Raw genomic sequence first — 17,322 nt, 5'->3', positions numbered from 1 at the left:
TTAATTCACAAAAGGTGAACTAAGCCCCTCAAAATTTACATTGCGCCCTTCGATTGGAATAGGCCTAAGTTCGATTCTCGTCACGACGGGAGGAATCTTTATCTGGACGATTTCAATGGAAGGTGAGTTAGCCGATCTCATACGGAGGTAGCAGGGTTTTTTCTCCCGGAAACTCGGGTTTTTCATCCCGCATACAGACAAATCTGCCCTTCAGAACACACGCAATTTACAGACAAAAAATACTAATTGTGGTGGAGGTGGGCGGTAGATGGCGTTGATGGAGATGATTCGTAGTAGAGGTTCGGTGTAGTGGTTGAGACATTTGTATGTGTCCTCCCGCGATGAGTCTTCGGAAACCTTGGAGGTTTCAGGAATAATAATAATAATAATAAGGTACTTTTGTGATAGATTTGCAAAGTGTTTTGAGTGAGTTCTCATAAGGACAAAAACCTTAGAAAGTGCGGAGCTTATAAAATCTGAGGATAGTAATCTCTCCTACAGAATGTAGGATACATTATAGGAAATTATGATGATTATAATAAAAATTACATTATTTTAATATCCTATAATCAAAACTATTTCCTAAATCCATTTAACAGATATCTAAATTACATCCTTACTTTTTATATTAAATTAAAATTTACTTATGATAATGCATTTTATTGCACTATTTTTTCAATAGAGGGCGATCTCAATTACCTCATGTCTAATGCTCTAGACAAAATTGTTTTTTTGCCATTTGGATACATAATTGATCTGTGGAGGTGGCAGTTGTTCAGTGGTGATATTCGTCCAGAAATGATGAACAGAAAGTGGTGGGAAATTAGGTAAGCCTAAACTACATGAATTTCCCTACAGTGAATTAAACATTAGCATTAAGATGTGAAGGCGTGCTAAAATATAATGCCTCTTAATTTTGTTTATGATAAAGGAATTTTGCATTAAAACAAAAAAGTTCTTCTTTTGAACTTTATTCTGTTATTTTTCATGCCTGTTTCACAATACCTTTAGTGACCATTGGCCCACACATTCCCGTTAAAATTGAGGTAATCTCGTGAGAACAGGTAAGACATTTTAATTACTATGCACCGTTTTCTACACAGATATCTAAGCAAATCATTGAAGCCTAGAGATTAACTTAAAAATGCTGGATTCGTTTCAGCATTTTGCATGATGTCAGTTTCATAATGGATGAAAAGCTTCTTTATCTCAAGATGAACTCTAATCCACACCTTCAATTTTCAGTGTTCTCACGTTGCGCTCGGAGTTGAGGTAGTGACCGTAATCATGAGTTTTCATGATTACGGTCACTACAGAAAGCAGTGTAGAATTTTAGATCTCAAAAATGCACTTTCCAATCAAACTATATATCGTATATCTCAAAGTAAATTCATTCCCAATGAAAGTGAGTCCGTAGAACTTTAATGCTCTCACAGAATCAATCACCGAATACTATTTCATCAAAACAGACATCATACCTGCATATCACACCATTTTAGTTCAGAGACATCCAGCAAAAGAATGGTGAAACTTCACACTGCCGAAGAGCCTCCGTAGCTCAGTCGGTATAGACGAAGCCGTTTGGTTGGAAAGACCTGGGTTCGATTCGTCTGCGACATGAGGAACCTTTATCTGATGTCTTTCGACGAAAGGTGAGTTAGTCAGTCTCATACGGAGGTACGGGTTTTTATCAGCCGGAAACTCGAGTTTTCCTTTCCCCCCCCCAGAACCGGCAAACTGGCCTCGTGCACACACAGGGATTACAGTCAGAGAATTGAAATGGTACTGTACCTCCTCATAAAAGGAACTCACGGCCGTTGTATTATCATACGAAATAAATAAATAAAGTAAAACTCTGCAGAAATTCTAATAAATGAATATAGTTTAGTTCTACCGCTATTTAGGTTTGTTTTTAACAAACAAAACATATTATTAAAGACTTTTCAGCATTCCATATATTATTCATCCATGTACATGGTAAAATATAGTTTTAACTATAAATCGTGCAGTTTTCTTTCTCACGGGCCAGATCCGGAATACCAAAGTCTTTCAAATATCTTTGAGTCTAGTCCTCTCGCTTTTTAAAATTTATCCGTAATCAAGTCGAATACGGAAATGAGTTCATATTTACTCATAAATTTCAGATATTACTATTGATTCTAGGCATCAGTGGAGTCACAAGACTCAAGACATCTGTTTATCTTAAAATCAGAGTAATCATGAATTATTTCATTGAGCAGTTAGCAATGAACTATTTAGAATTCGAGACTCGAGAAATTCCAGATGTTCTTTCAAACAAACATGCGGAAGTATGAAGAATGTACTTTTACAATAAATTACGTTCAATAATTTATTTTAATGACATTTTTTATGATTTCGAACAGAAAGAATATTCTTTCAGGCTCGTGAAAAGTTAGACAATACCCTTTGATTTGTAAGAACTTGGTTCGAATCTGGTCTAAGAAGTGCAGACCATTATAAGGGCTTTTTCTTCCTTATTAAGGGCTTTTTCTAGTTTTCATTTCGCAAAATAGGAAATGGATCAGAAGAACACATGCAGCTTACAGATAATAGTATATCCAATGATTCCAAAAAAACCTACGTAACAGTTTGAGAATAGATGTTTTTCAACTTTTATTACATAATAATTCACTTCTAAGCAAGAAAAAAAACAAAAAATCCGTTTAACATTCCTAAACTTACTGTAACAAAAACTGCAATTCAATTATCGAAAAAAAGAGCAATCGTCGAATTGGAAAACACAATCAATGCATTAATTCTCGTATATATGTGCCAATGTTTAAAACCATCTGTTCTTAGTTTAATATCAGTGTGCAGTGAACCTAATATACATAACAGACTAAGATTAATAAAACTCAAGAAGATTCAGAACTGGAGATAAAAGTCAATCGTGTTTACAAAAAATATTCATTTTCTTCGAAAGTTCAGTTTGGAAGTATTTGCAATGCTCTCTCAAATGAAAACAGTACAAAATAATCTAGAAATACACTTGGAGTATGCCTAGACTGACCATATTTCCTTAAGACAAAACCGGGACGGCGTTATGTAATATTCTGTATTCATGAAAAAGTAAGACGATAAAAAAGTTTTATTACATAAACATATTGAGCATGCCATTATTCTTCAGTGACAGAACTCATACAAAAATTTAGGTAGACGTAGAGGGGGACTGTATTTCACCACGATTGTGAAATGAATATTTCTCTGATGAAGTGATCTTGCGCAGCAAGATCACTTCATCGGAGAAATATTCATTTCAACAAATTTCGGTCTTTCAACACCTTATCATAAAACTTCTCACAATCCATGACACAATTTTGTCTTACAACTAACAAAACCCCATTGTCTCAACACTTAATCTAGATTTCTCCTTTGACCACATACTGTTCATAACAGAAAATATTCTCTCAACAGGTGTGTACTTTTTGGAAGACAAAGAATAAACTGTACAATATTACAAAAGCCTTGAAAGTCTATGCGTTTTTCGCTCATTTCAGAAAAAATCTGTGCCCATCTATCAGATAGAGGAATGTTTTCTTTATTCCGTGTATCCAACTGCCTCATAAGCATAGATATTATGAGGGTCCACTGATCGAATACATGAGTTTCTTCTGTTTCTGTGCGTGCGATGAGTTCCTCGTTCCGGTTGTCCTGTATTTCTTTCCATTCAGGTGTCTTCCTTAGTAACAACCACTTGAACTTCTCAGTGTTTCCTAAACTGCACTTCCACTTGTTGACATATTCTAGCTGGTTTCATAGAAATTCTCAACTACCTCAAAAAACTTAGCCTCATTAATTTCTCCTGAATCTACTAACATTTTCAGTTATTTTTTTGAGATTAGTAGTTAAAAACACTTCTCTTTTTCTGGACTCTAAATTGTTTACAAGATTTTCAATGTTTATGGCTACTTCTGGAGCTGAAATATTCTGATTTGGTACGTGCTGAAGAAAATTTTTAATTCATAAATTTTATTTATCAATGTTGACAAGCAGTCATTTGTGCGAAAACATTGGCCGTGATGCACAATATGATAAGCAATAGGAGCTTCACTTGCTGCAATTTTATCTCTTTCACTATTACCAATTTTTCCGCATCCTTGTGTTTCTGTCTACGTATATGTTGGTTGATATGTCACTTCTGCCTCCATGAGCAACGGAAAAATGGACATTACAGTGTTGGAATACCACTTTGGTTCCATCACTACACAGCTTGTCCAGTTTAATAAATTTGAATTCTTTCTGGAGATCGTCATTAAAACTGCAGTTTCGCCTCTTTGACATTGCAAGAATAGACTTAAAACTTTTAAAAATATGAAATTTAAACTACCGGTTGGCATACGGGCAAAACAAAAACTAACGCTACAGCAGAACAGACACCGCGCCTGAGACACCCAAGTGTTGCCATCATGTATTTTTTATTTTCTCTGAATAAATCACTGTAGATATCGATATTTAGTATCGAACTATGCGACTCCATGGTTATAGAAATTACTGGTATCCATGATATTGATATAGGATTATAGGTTATGAATAATAATTTATGATTGACCATTATTAAAGTATATTTATAGTTTTTACTAAAAACGGGACAAAACTGATATTTTTATTAAAACGACGGGACGACCGGCCAATATATATATAAAAAAAAGGTACTGTCTCGTTCAAAACGGTTCGTATGGTCAGCCTAAGTATGCCAAGTATTGCTTTTCAAAAGCACTTCGATTGCGGTGTAGTCAATTTGATGATTGCTTTATGTAAATTCAAAAAAAAAAAAAAAAGAAAGAAAGTTTAGAAAGGTAATACACAGAACTCACAAAATTTTGGAATGAAGCGTCTCATTTCCATTCTTAGAAACATATCTACGAAAATATTACATGATTATCCCCTTTTATTTGGTTAGAAACTTTCACTGGCCCGTCACTTAAAGTTTCGAAGTAGTGGTTCTCATCAGAAGTCACGATTAAAGGAAAAATACCTTCACAAATTAAGTAAAAGTTAAATAAACTGTAGTAATCGAAAATCATCATTCAGCATTAAAAATATATTTAAGAAACAACGAGCATCTCCATAGCGCGTACGTAGTTCAGTCGGTATCGACGATTCCCTTTGGTAAACACATGAGTTCGAATCCAGTCTAGACTCGAAGAACCTTTACCAGGCATTTTGCTTTACAGCATCAGCCTTATGACACGGCGCATTGTTTTTGCTGAAAGAAACAATGATCAGTTCCATAGAAACACCAAAAAGTAGGAAACACTGCATTGTCCAGAATGTTCAAATACCTCTCGGAGTTCCAAACTTCCTCATCCCACTGTATTTGCTCTTTGCACCACTGAAACGACGCTCCATGTTGGTTCGGGTAATGTGGGACTTGCATATTGCTGTCCTATCATGGAAATCTATGTTGTGAGACTCGGTTCTGAATGTTTTTTTGTGCATATTCGTGTTCCCGTTCATGCCCGGAACCCTGCATTCAACGTGTCGGCAGACGAATGACGGATTTTATATATTACTCTTCGTAGAACACTACGGTCGTGTTTGGTGAGTGTGGTGATCGCCCAGTGCAGTAGCACTTGCAGTGGATTTCCTGCGCTTCCATCTCCGTATTGTATCGCTAATTGTTGACCTGCTGTGGACCAATGCATCAATAATTTACCGAAAAGATGCGCCTGCAACATTGCATCTTATCACAACGTCTCTTTCAAGCTCCGTCAGTTACCTTCTCGCATCCTTTTCACAAGGACACAGCCTTTTCACCAGGACTTTGGACTGTGACTCGTGTCACAGTCTTTAAATAAGAGCGGGATTTGAGTCCGGAACCTGTTGGTTGGAAAGCAAGTATACTACTCAATCGGCCAACTAGACTCATAAACCTTCTACGACCCACATGAGAGAATTTCCAACTGCTTAACACGACTATTGTTAAGTTTTCAGTTTTACAAAAGGATAATAAGAATGCTTATGAAATATTGTTTAGACATTTTCATTTAATGACTGTCTGTCTGTCTATATAGACGTGATATGTTGTAAATAAAACTAATGAGGACTGCTACTGAAATAATTCGCTTTGTACAGATTGAAGTATCAAGGATTATGCCCACCCGTTAGAAGAACAGAAGAAGATTTTGATCCTGGATCAATATATCACATCGCAGCAGGTGTTCCCTATATCAGGTGAGTAGAGTAATTTTCCAAAATTTCCGATATTATTGATATTGTAATAATTTTTGAAGAGGATTTCCAAAATTGTTTTCACGTCCAAACAAATGATTTAATTTAACACAACTAGTTTACTTGATAAAAAAAAATGTATAAAATTGATATATTTTCTTCTTGAGAAGAAACATGGTATAATAGGTCAGGCATTCCTCTGATAGGTTTTTCTGCTGATTTCTCTAACAACCCTTTTTAAACTTGTGTATTCCAAATTATGTTTCTCGTCTGACTTTGGTGCCATCTCTCTCTCTCTCTCTCTCTGTTTTAGCTGTGATATATTAGTTATGGTATATTCTTCTCTGGTTAAGTCCTAAATAGGGAGTCTGCATTTCTAATTGTTGTCCATCCACTCGCACCTCTTCTATCAAACGTCATAGCGCCTCCTTTCGACCAGAAGAAAATTATCGGTAAGAATTTGTACATTTTATAATTCAAAGGAGATTATCGGTTTGCTCGGAAGTGACTCCGATATTCTCTACCAAACAGTTAATATTAAGCCGAACTAACAACCAAATAGTCGTAAAATACGGACTGACAACAGCCGACGTTTCTTAAGAACGCTGGCTGTATCTCTCCTTCATAGCTTAGAGCAGCAGGGATTCTCAACCTATGGTACGCGTACCACAGGTGGTACGTGAGCCACTGCCGGGTGGCACGAGTACGAAAACAGATTTGCTTACTGGTACATCTAATACCTTGAATTAAATATAGGGATACGCCACTGGAAAAGGTTGAGAACCCCACGCTTAGAGAATCCATGTTTAAATGTGAAAGCTGTCATACAGAGAGCTGCATGTTGCTATGGACTGCAACTGAAATGATGCAACTGACAAGCCTTTGAAGAACAATGAATGCGCACATGGGTGATTACCAAGGCCAGCAAGGAGGAGTGGAATTCGAGTCTGTGGAGAGACAGGCTGCATAATATCCTCTTCATTCTGATGAATGTGTTTCAGCATGGATACTGCCTGGATAACAACAGTTTTTATTTGAGTCCCAATAAAAACATTTGGAGGTAACAGCAAAATGATGTGGAGTTGCTAATGGTGGAACGATTAGACCCTCTAGTAACAATGTACAAAGTCCTGACTGCTGGGTTCTGCTGGGTTTTGCTTGAATGGGCCAACGTTGGATCCTGCAGTAACATGCATGCTTGTGAAAGTCTTTAGGTAGTTGAGGTTCTACGTCATCTGGTTTAAGCTGACCAGTACCATGCCGATCAGCAGGCTAAAGTGGCTTGAAAAGTATCATGCATGGTCCAGGGAGCAAGGTTTCCGAATTATTTAAACTTTATCCCACTTGCGATACTGAAACGTGTACTGGATCAACAAATGTCGATCAAATCCAAGAAATACTGACCGTTTTGTTATTTCTACTGGCATTTTCCCATTATACATGGGAATATATATATATATAATGGGTATATATATATATATATATATATATATATATATATATATATATATATATATATATATATATATATATATATATATATATATATATATAATGGGTATATATATATATATATATATATATATAATGGGTATATATATATATATATATTGGGCCCATATACAGGAGGTTGGCTGGTCCACCTATAGTACGTTAGTACCGTATATGGGTGATGGGTTGTGAAAGGAGAAATTTGTTTACATTTGATTTGAACGCCTGTATATTGTATTCCTTGGTAAATACGTTAGAGGGAAGACTGTTCCACAGTACTGTAGTAGCGTCGATGAATGAGGAGGAGAAGAAACTTGTTCTATGGTTTTCGAGGTGTACTCTAAAAGGATGTTGGGCGGAGCTGTATGTGTTCCAATGGCTTAGTACAGAGTGGGAGAATTATTGATGCTGTTTCAGATGAACCTTTCCCGTGAAAGTATTTATAGAATATACAGATTGCAGAGACCAAGGGGCTATGTGAAAGTGGGGGGAACGAGTTTTTGTGAGGGATGGATCATTTATTAGTTTAATTGCTCTCCTCTGTATTGAGTCAAGCATTTTGAGGGTGTTTTTTGGAGCCCCACTCCAGATGTGAGAGCACTATTCGAGAGCTGGGCGGATTTGTGACTAGTATAGTGTTAACAGCTGTTTAGAGGTGAAGTAGCATCTTGAGCGAAAGAGAAAAATCTAGTTTTTTGAAAGCTGAGGATGCAATGGTTGTGATGTGTTTATGCCAGGAGAGGCTTGATATCAAGGTAATTCCAAGAAGAGAAATTTCATCTTGTCTGTGAATTTGAGTGTTATCGAAAACAATGCTGGTGGATAATGGTTCTTTTTTGTGAGAAATTAGACAGAACTAGGATTTACTAGCATTGAAGTTGATGAGGTTATCTGAGCCCCATTAGCGGATGGCTTGGAGGTCAGAATTAAAGGCAGTGGTGGTTGATGTTCTGTGGGTTGAGGTGAATTGTGTAGAGTAGATTTTGTCAAATGAAAGGGAGGAATGTAATGTGCTGTCATCTGCAAAACTGTGTATTGGGTTTGAGGTCAACTGAAGTAGGTTATTGGACCTGAGGCAGTCCAAATGATGAGAGTTTGCTTAGTAAGCCTTTGTGGTAGATTCTGTCAAAGACTTTGGAGATATCAAGTGCAACTACTTGGGATTCACTGAATTTCTCCATGGCGTTTGTCCAGTGATGGGTGATGTATGAGAGTAGATCTGTTGAACGGCTTTGGCAGAATCCGTACTGGTGGTAGCTTAATAGCCGAGTACCTTCAAGGTAGATTAGTAGTTGAGAGTTGATGATTTTCTCCATTACTTTAGATAGGACTGAAGTGAGCGAGATAGGGTAGTAGTTAGATGGCAGTGATTTGTCACCCTTTTTAGGAATGGGTTGAACATAGGCCAGTTTCCAGGTTTTGGGATATATATACTAGTGGAGTAAGAGAGTGTGTACAGGTGACATAGGCTAGGAGTTAATTTAGATGCACAGACCTTCAGAAAAATTGGAGAAATTCTGTCTGGACCAGGAGACTTTTTGTGTCTAATTTAGACAGTAGGTTTGTGATGTCTTTTTGGCAAAAGGACATTGTATATAGGTGGCATTGTATGTTGGGCAGTTGGAATGACTGGAGGGCATTTGCCATTGTCAGTTATGTGGGCATTGGAGGCAAAGTGTGATGCCAGGATGTCAGCTTTTTCTATGGGTGATGTTGCAAATGAGCCATCTGGGTATAATAGAGGTGGGAATACTGTAGGGGAAACGTTACGGCCAGTTGCCTTGGCATGAGTCCAAAAGGCATGGCTTCCATTTGGACAGGCTGCAAGTTTCCTGCTTTTTGCCCGTTTCAAAATCTGCTTTGGAAGTATTGATAGTTTTTCTTGCATTTGTTTCGGACTTCAGTGTAGGCATTGAATGAGGATGTGGTTCTTGATTTGAGCCAGTTGTGGTATGCCTGATTTTTCATTTGTACTGCCTTGGCGCATTTTTTGGAGAACCAGGGTTTAGTTAGGAGATGGCAGGTCTGAGTAATTTGAGGAATGTATGCTTTCATGCCAGCGAGTATCACTTTGTTGATGCGTTTCGTGCATATGTCTGGACTGGAAGACGCGAAACAATAGTCTAACCATGGGAATGAAGCATAGTAGTCTCGTAGACTGTCCCATTTGGCACTGTTATAATGCCAACTACTCTTGTGTGGGAATAACTGTGTAGGCATTGTTGCATAGGAGGGGAGATAAGCACTAAGTTGTGTTCAGAATTGCCCAGGGGGGGGGAGGCTCACTGCATTTACTGCATATTTGGAGGGTCATTAGTAAGGAAGAGGTCTAGGGTATTTAGACGAGTGGTTTAGGTTATCTGGTATTCTGGTCGGTTTTTGAACAATTTGCGTGAAGTTATTAGTGACTGCAAATGTTTCAGCATCTCTGCCTCCAGGATCTGTATGACTGGAAGAGGAAAGCCAATTGGTGTTATGGACGTTGAAATCACCCAGGAGGATGATTTCACTGTTTGGGGAATGGGACTAGAGAAAATCAACTTTAATGGAGAGGAAATGAAAGAGCTCTGAGTGATTGGTGTTGTTAGGAGAGCGATAGAGACAGCAGATGAATTTGACTGAGTTGGGGGAGGGATATCTTCAGCCAAAGAAGGTCAAAGTTGGGCGATTCTAAGTTGGTTGCTCTCTGGCACGGTATGTCAGAGCGAATATATGCATAGACGCCACCCTTGGGTCGAAAGGAGTTAAGTAGTGTATAGTTAGGAAGGTTGAGATTAATAGTGCTGGGGGAAGTGGCATTTGAGTTTCGGTCAAAAAGAGTAGGTGAAGTTTGGTGGACTGCAAGTGGTAGTGTATGCTGTAGAGGTTAGAGTTGAAGCAACGGGTGTTGGTGAAGTGGATATGCAAGGTCCTGTAAGGCAGAGATTTGAGCCCAAGGGTTTTGCACGTTTCCGATGCAGTGCTTGCATGCTGATGTTCTTGGTGGCTACTGGCGTCACTTGGTTTTTGTACTAGTTTGGATTGTTTGTAGTCTATTACACACTGTTGTCTCCATTTTGGAGACAACAGTTGTGTAATAGACTAGTTGTTTACGGATTTGGCGTCTTTGTTCTCTCTGGGCAAAGGTTAAATCAGGTCGAGCACGTATGAGCGACTGGAAGCAAGTGTCCTTTGGCTTGTTGTTTATCGCTGTTATAAATTTGGTTGTGTTTATTGGTGAGTCGCAGTCACTTTCACGAGACGTGGATAGTTAGTTCCGTCCTTTCTTTTGTTTATGGGTCCGATACGATGGCATGTGACGATATTTCTGGGGTCGAAATTGCATTCTTCTGTAAGTTTGCCGATGTCTTCTTTTAGGGATTTACCGTTTTTCTGTCGGAAAGTTCAGGATAACAGAGTTGAGTTTCCTATTTTCGGTCTCGAGCGACTCATGTACCGATGATGTGATTAGTTCACGAAGTTCATTAGCAGGCACGGGTGCTCTTGCGGTCGGGCGCTGATCGTTGAGCGTCTTGAGCTTAATTTCCAACTTTCCGATTTTGGAGTGGGAGGTATCGATCACGATATTAAGCTGCTGCTCGAGGTCTGTGACTCTTTTGCCTAGGTTTAGTATCTGTTTTACGGAAGGGATGTACATCGTACTGACGTAGGGCTGGTTTATATCGGCGAAAAGATTGTGCGCCGATTCATTTATTTTCTCGCAAGAAATATGTTTCCAGTTGCAGCAGAAATCGCACACAATATACCTTTTTTCTCTTCTTTGACTTCTGTTTCACAGCTGCGGCACTTCTTAATGTCATTCGGTTTGTTGTTGATCGGCGACGCTACGCTGACGGGACTCGAGGTAGTCTTCCGTTGTTGGCTTTTACTAGAGCAGTTGTCAGAAGAAATGTAGTAGCATTAAATCAACAAGGAACAATATATCGTTAATAGATCGTTAATGATGGAACAGAGATAATTTTTACTTTTTGTAGTTTATTATAAACCATTTTAATATGGTGTTCATAAATAAAAAAGAGCTTGACCGTTTTATTTCTTGTTTTCAGGTATTTTGTAAGTTACATCATTCAATTTCAGTTCCATAAAGCTTTATGTGATGCAGCCGGACATGAAGGTCCTCTCTATACATGCGACATTTATCAGTCCAAGGAGGCTGGAAGGCTTTTAAGGTATGTTACGAAACATGACACCTTTACCTAACTTGGGAACACATTAAATTCTCCTTATGTTCACTAAAATATAAATTATGTCGGGCCATTCAACATTATCATTTTACGTCCTTCTAGCTGCAATAAAAAAATAGCTTAATTATATCTAATGAATACTTTTTTAATTTTTTGTTAACGTTTTGCTGTTTACATTGTCCAAATATTTAATATCCCTTTGAAATGCAAAGCAGTGATCAAGCAGACTTTTTTTAAAATTTATAACCTATATAGTGTAGGTCATAATAAATGAAGAAAGAAATTATGTGATGATATACTGTGAAAGTTCCACACAACATACTCCTCCCCCCCATTAGTTCTTAATGGAACTGTTTCATGTCTCCATGTTCCCCTTTCTATCTTTCTGTAAATGAACATAAGACAAGAAGACAAGTGTTCGGACCTGCCTGGGTGAAACAGAATGTTTTCAAGTGAGAGTTGTTCTGCATCAATTGCCAGCATTAAGTTCGTTCCTGTTTAATATTGTGATGGAAGTGATGACGCAGGAAGTGAGAGAAGACGCGCCTTGGACAATGTTATATGCGGATGACATCGTGCTGTGTGCAGAAGCAAGAGACGAAGTGGCAGTTAAACTGGAAAGAAGAAGGAAACTACTGGAAGAGAGAGAGGCATGAGGCTAAACAGAAACAGAAAGTAAGACAGAGTATATGTATTGCAAAGTGGATGGCAGCCAAGAGACAGATCTGGAGCTGGAAGGAAATGTCATCAGGAAAGTTAGGGACTTTAGATACTTATGTTCAACAGTGAAAGAGGATGGAGAGGCTGAGAAGGAAGTGGGATGCAGGCTATGAGCTGGATGGAGGAACTGGAGAGAGAGAGAGAGAGAGAGAGAGAGAGAGAGAGAGAGAGAAATGACTAAAGCGCTATGCGATAAGAGGTGCCGTTCATTCTGAAAGGCAAACTCTACAATCAGCAGGACAGTAGTGAGACCAGCTATGACGTGTGCTATAGAAGGTGCGGCCCTGAGGAAAAATAACATCAGTAGGATGGAGGTAGCGAAGATGAGAATGCTTGGGTGGATGTGCGATGTGACCAGAAAGGATCGTCTGAGAAATGACTATGTTAGGGGAGTGGTGAAAGTTACGAACTTAGGAGTGAAGATACAGGAGGCAAGGTTGAGATGGTTTGACCATGTTACGAGGAGGGAGGATGAGTATGTGGAAAGAAAGGTCAACAACCAGATGGATGTGCAGGGGAGAGGAAGTGCGGGCAGCCAAAGAAGAGATTGAGGGACTTGAGGATGAAGAACTTTCCCTCGCCCATGCCGTGGGAAAGATGCGCGTTTCCCACGGCATGGCCGCCTCGTACACCTGAGCTGATCCTGCTATGGCTCCTGGCTCCGAGGATTTTTCAAAGACAGAGTTTATCGGGATCATTCTGATAACTTTCTAGAGCTAAGAAACGGCAAAAAGCAGCATGTGTGTAATGTCAGTCCCGAGCAGCTTCATTCTTTCGGGAAGAATCAGCACATGCCCGAGAATGCATAATGGAAGTGAATAAACATGTGTTATTTATGCTCGTGTCGCTTTCCTCCCTCTTAGACACACACAGAAAAATTACTGCATCTACATTCGATACATCATATATCCCCTATTGGTGAATTTCGGAACTATTTTTATTCTGAGATATCCCTTTCGCATGGCGCACGTTGTATTCCAGAATGATTTTGCAGCATTTGGATCATTGAGTGGCGCTCGACAAGCCTTGGATAGTGATGATCACCTTATATAGGCTTCGCATCCATATAATTTATTCTCTAATATCCAATGGTTATATGTCTTCGATGGACACTTCGCCTTCATGTAATTATACACGTCGAAGCCGGTACTGTGGTTAAAAGTCACGGGAGGATGAAATTAAATTTTTCCTAGGAGAAATAAGACGGGCTATGTTTTGATTGCATTGAAATTCACTAAATTTTCTTCAGCACATTGAATGACAAGAGTGATAAGAGATTAGTTATGTAAGATCTTGAAGTTGGAATAATTCAAATATTGTACTTGCTGTCTAATAAAGAAGGGGAATAGAGCATATTGTTTTCAGTAAAGCTATTTGATGAAAAGCAGCAAAATAGTTCTCCCTGGATTATAATTACTTTTAGTGCGATGGCGAATTACAGTGAAATCTTACAAGAGGAACTTGGAATTGAATCCTCGCAAAGGATTGGGAAGTTTCTAACTTTTTGAAGACTGCAGTTTTATATATATATATATATATATATATATATATGCAATCTGTGATAATCTTTTTATAACTGAGAAAATAATTTTTGGGATATATTTATTCTTTGAAAATATCGTGGTTTTTTATTTATCTATTTTTAACACCATCATACCTTTTTTTTTTCTTTTTTCCAATCTACATTTAGCGATGTACTGAAGCTGGGTGCCTCAAAACCATGGCAATATGTTATGAAAATCATTACCAGAGGAGAAAGTAATCGAATGGACGCCAAGCCCGCGTTAGAGTATTTTCAGCCTTTAATAAAATGGTTGGAGGAGCAAAATGAAAATGAGACTCTAGGGTGGAAAAGCGATGACCCAATGATCTGTCCTTGAGGAGGGAACTTTGAAAACAAGTTTTTTTTTTCTATTCTATGTATAATTTTAATAAATTGAAAGCTTGATTTTAAATTGTCATAAAAAAGCAATAAACGTTTAAGATGATGTTAACTATCAAGATGCAATAATTAAAACTCTTTCAGATATATGTTTATGTTTCTTTGGCAGCATTGTGATGAAAATTCATATCCTCTCTCTCTCTCTCTCTCTCTGTGTGTGTATATATATATATATATATATATATATATATATATATATATATACAGGGTGTTCGGGATAAATTTGACAGTTTCGTAAGGAAAAAGAAAATCTTCTTTGTATCTATTAAATTTAATGAATTGACAAAAAAACATTACAGGCAGAGTTAATTACAATACTATCAACAAGATTTACTCAAAATAACCACCATTAGCATCGATCACAGCTTCAATTCTGCTTCGGAACCTCGAACAAGCTGATGCTACAGTCTCCCTGGGAAGGGCCGCAAAAACTGTTTTAATTTTATCCATTAACTGGGCTTTTGTATTACTGGAAGTGCGATTGGTGTCTTTTTCAACTGCGCCCCATACAAAATAATCCATGGGGTTAAGGTCTGGGGAGTTTGGAGGCCAAACATTTGGACTGGTGAAGTCGTAGAAATTTTCAGACAACCATTTTTGACTTTTCCCAGAGGTGTGGCAAGGGGCCGAATCCTGCTGCCATACATACGGCCTACCATTGGCTACCCTTGTTATCCAGGGCTTGACTACAGTTAGCAACTCCACGAACAAAGCCCGAATTCCAATGCCAGGGTTCTTCAACACCTGTTCCTGCAGATTTGCGAGGAATTCTGCTGTACGAACGCAATCAGATCGTCTGCTAGGGATCTTTCTTCTTGCTACATCCTCGTAGTCACCATTGCAAGTCTCTAGTTCATGCCTGATTGTTTTTACTGTATTCAGGGAGCATTGGGCAGCAGTCGTAATATCCTTATTTTGATGGCGGGCACGAATCATCATGATACAAGTTATTCTCTTCCATGATTCAGGTGGGTTCCAGCTATCCATCCTTTCTGACATCTTGTATATGAATGAAGAAGGGTCCAAACTTTTAAATGAAGAGAAGTGTGTGTTAATACATGTAACTTACGGAAAAATATAATTAGTTATAAATATGTCAAATTTATCCCGAACACCCTGTATATATATATACAGTATATATATATATATATATATATATATATATATATATATATATATATATATCAGCTAACGCCTTTTTATTCCCGTATATTCGGGAGTAGGCGAGGCCATTTAGCCCTATCTAACTTTTGGAGACTGAGTGGGCAGTTCAATCTCCACTGGTACCCAATCAGAGACAGATGGCTCAAGGCTATCACTAATTAAGCGGTACGCAGTGAAGAGAGACGGCTCAATTGTGCCGCCATCTCGTGGTCTCTAACCCTAACACAATATATTTAATGTCTGAAATAATGTGGGTTCTACGGTCGATTTTCTTGAGTTTACAGGACGAAAAACCCGAGTTTCCGGGAGGAAAAACCTGCTTGCCCGTGCCAGAGATCGACTAACTCGGGAACCGGTCGAAAAAAGGCTTAGAAAAATTTCCTCTAGTCGCCGACTAGACTCGAAACCAAGACTTCCTTCGTGCGGCCTAGCGCGATGGTGTGCAAACGCCACATCCACTGAGCTACACAGGCTCCATATATATATATATATATATATATATATATATATATATATATATATATATATATATATATATATATATATATATATATATATATATATATATATATATATATATATATATATATATATATATATATATATATATATATATATATATATATATATATAAAAGTTATATGAAAGTTGAAGTCTTAAAATTTTATTCTTAATGCTGTTTTTAATTATTATCATGCTTCAACATGGCCGCCATCATTGTTGATACATCTTTCAAGCCGATTCTCGAACTCCGAAAATATATTCCATAATTGATACACTGATATTGCTTTAATTGCATTTGCTATTCTGACCCTGAGGTCATCCAAAGAACAAAATTTTGATTAGTAGACAAGTGTTTTGATGAGTAGACAAGGGAAGAGATCATGTATTGACAGTGAATCTTCTCCCGGACATAAAAATCTGACACGGGGGAAGGGGGGGGGGTAGATCAGGCAAACGCAGTGCTAAGCAATTTATCCACTTTTACTGATGAATTTGTTTGGGAATGCATTATTTATAAACCGTTGCATATTCAATGCATAAAGATAGGGTGCTCTATCTCGCTGGATGATGGCATTATTTGAAAGGCTCTCTGCCATTCAAGTATGAAAAAATTCTGCACATAGCCAGATAACTTTCTCTATCAACTGTTGATTCTGCAGAAGGGACCTATAATGTGAAATGGCGCACCACACATTACGTGTCGGAGAGTCCTTTTATGTGTCTAGACTACTTCTGGTTTTTCGGTTCCCAATATTCAGCAACTGTTACTGTAGACTTTGACCCAGACATGGAACCATGCTTCATCAGAAAAGGTCAACTTTTGTTAAGAAATTCAAGGGAATTCTCCATTTCTGATTTATCACATGGAAGAATTCTGATCTTGTTTGGTAATATTTCTCTTTCAACTTTTGAACCAGCTGAATTTTGTAGACATGGTTATGAAGTTTGACTTTCAGAATGTTAAACAAAGTAGTTTTAGGAATATTTAGCTCACTAGATGCGCGCCGCGGTGATTCTTTTGGCTCTTTTTAAAATCTTCCGCGACTTCAGCCACATTCTTCTCACTGACTAGGGGCTCTCCCAGATCATGGTTTGTCATTAACTGATCCAGTTTGTTTACAATTT

At 38.0% G+C, this 17,322-nt stretch overlaps 1 protein-coding gene across 1 annotated transcript in view; it reads left to right on the top strand.

Moving 5' to 3' along the window:
• The window catches only part of LOC150110433 (angiotensin-converting enzyme-like), a 135,041-nt gene extending 120,423 nt beyond the window's left edge, over window positions 1–14,618 (top strand). The window contains exons 23-26 of the mRNA XM_090398410.1: window positions 683–827; window positions 6,097–6,195; window positions 11,730–11,852; window positions 14,278–14,618. Of these exons, the coding sequence (XP_090254536.1) occupies window positions 683–827; window positions 6,097–6,195; window positions 11,730–11,852; window positions 14,278–14,467 (557 nt within the window). The 3' untranslated portion in view covers window positions 14,468–14,618. The remainder of the gene's footprint in view (window positions 1–682; window positions 828–6,096; window positions 6,196–11,729; window positions 11,853–14,277) is intronic.
• The last annotated feature ends 2,704 nt before the right edge of the window (window positions 14,619–17,322 follow it).

This window comes from Typopeltis vanoorti, chromosome 1 (assembly GCF_054136105.1).
Source record: "Typopeltis vanoorti isolate ZY-2024b chromosome 1, IOZ_Tvanoo_1.0, whole genome shotgun sequence".
Lineage (NCBI taxonomy): Eukaryota > Metazoa > Arthropoda > Arachnida > Uropygi > Thelyphonidae > Typopeltis > Typopeltis vanoorti.
The sequence above is the reverse complement of the archived record's forward strand: the minus strand, read 5'-3'. Positions and strand labels throughout refer to the sequence as shown.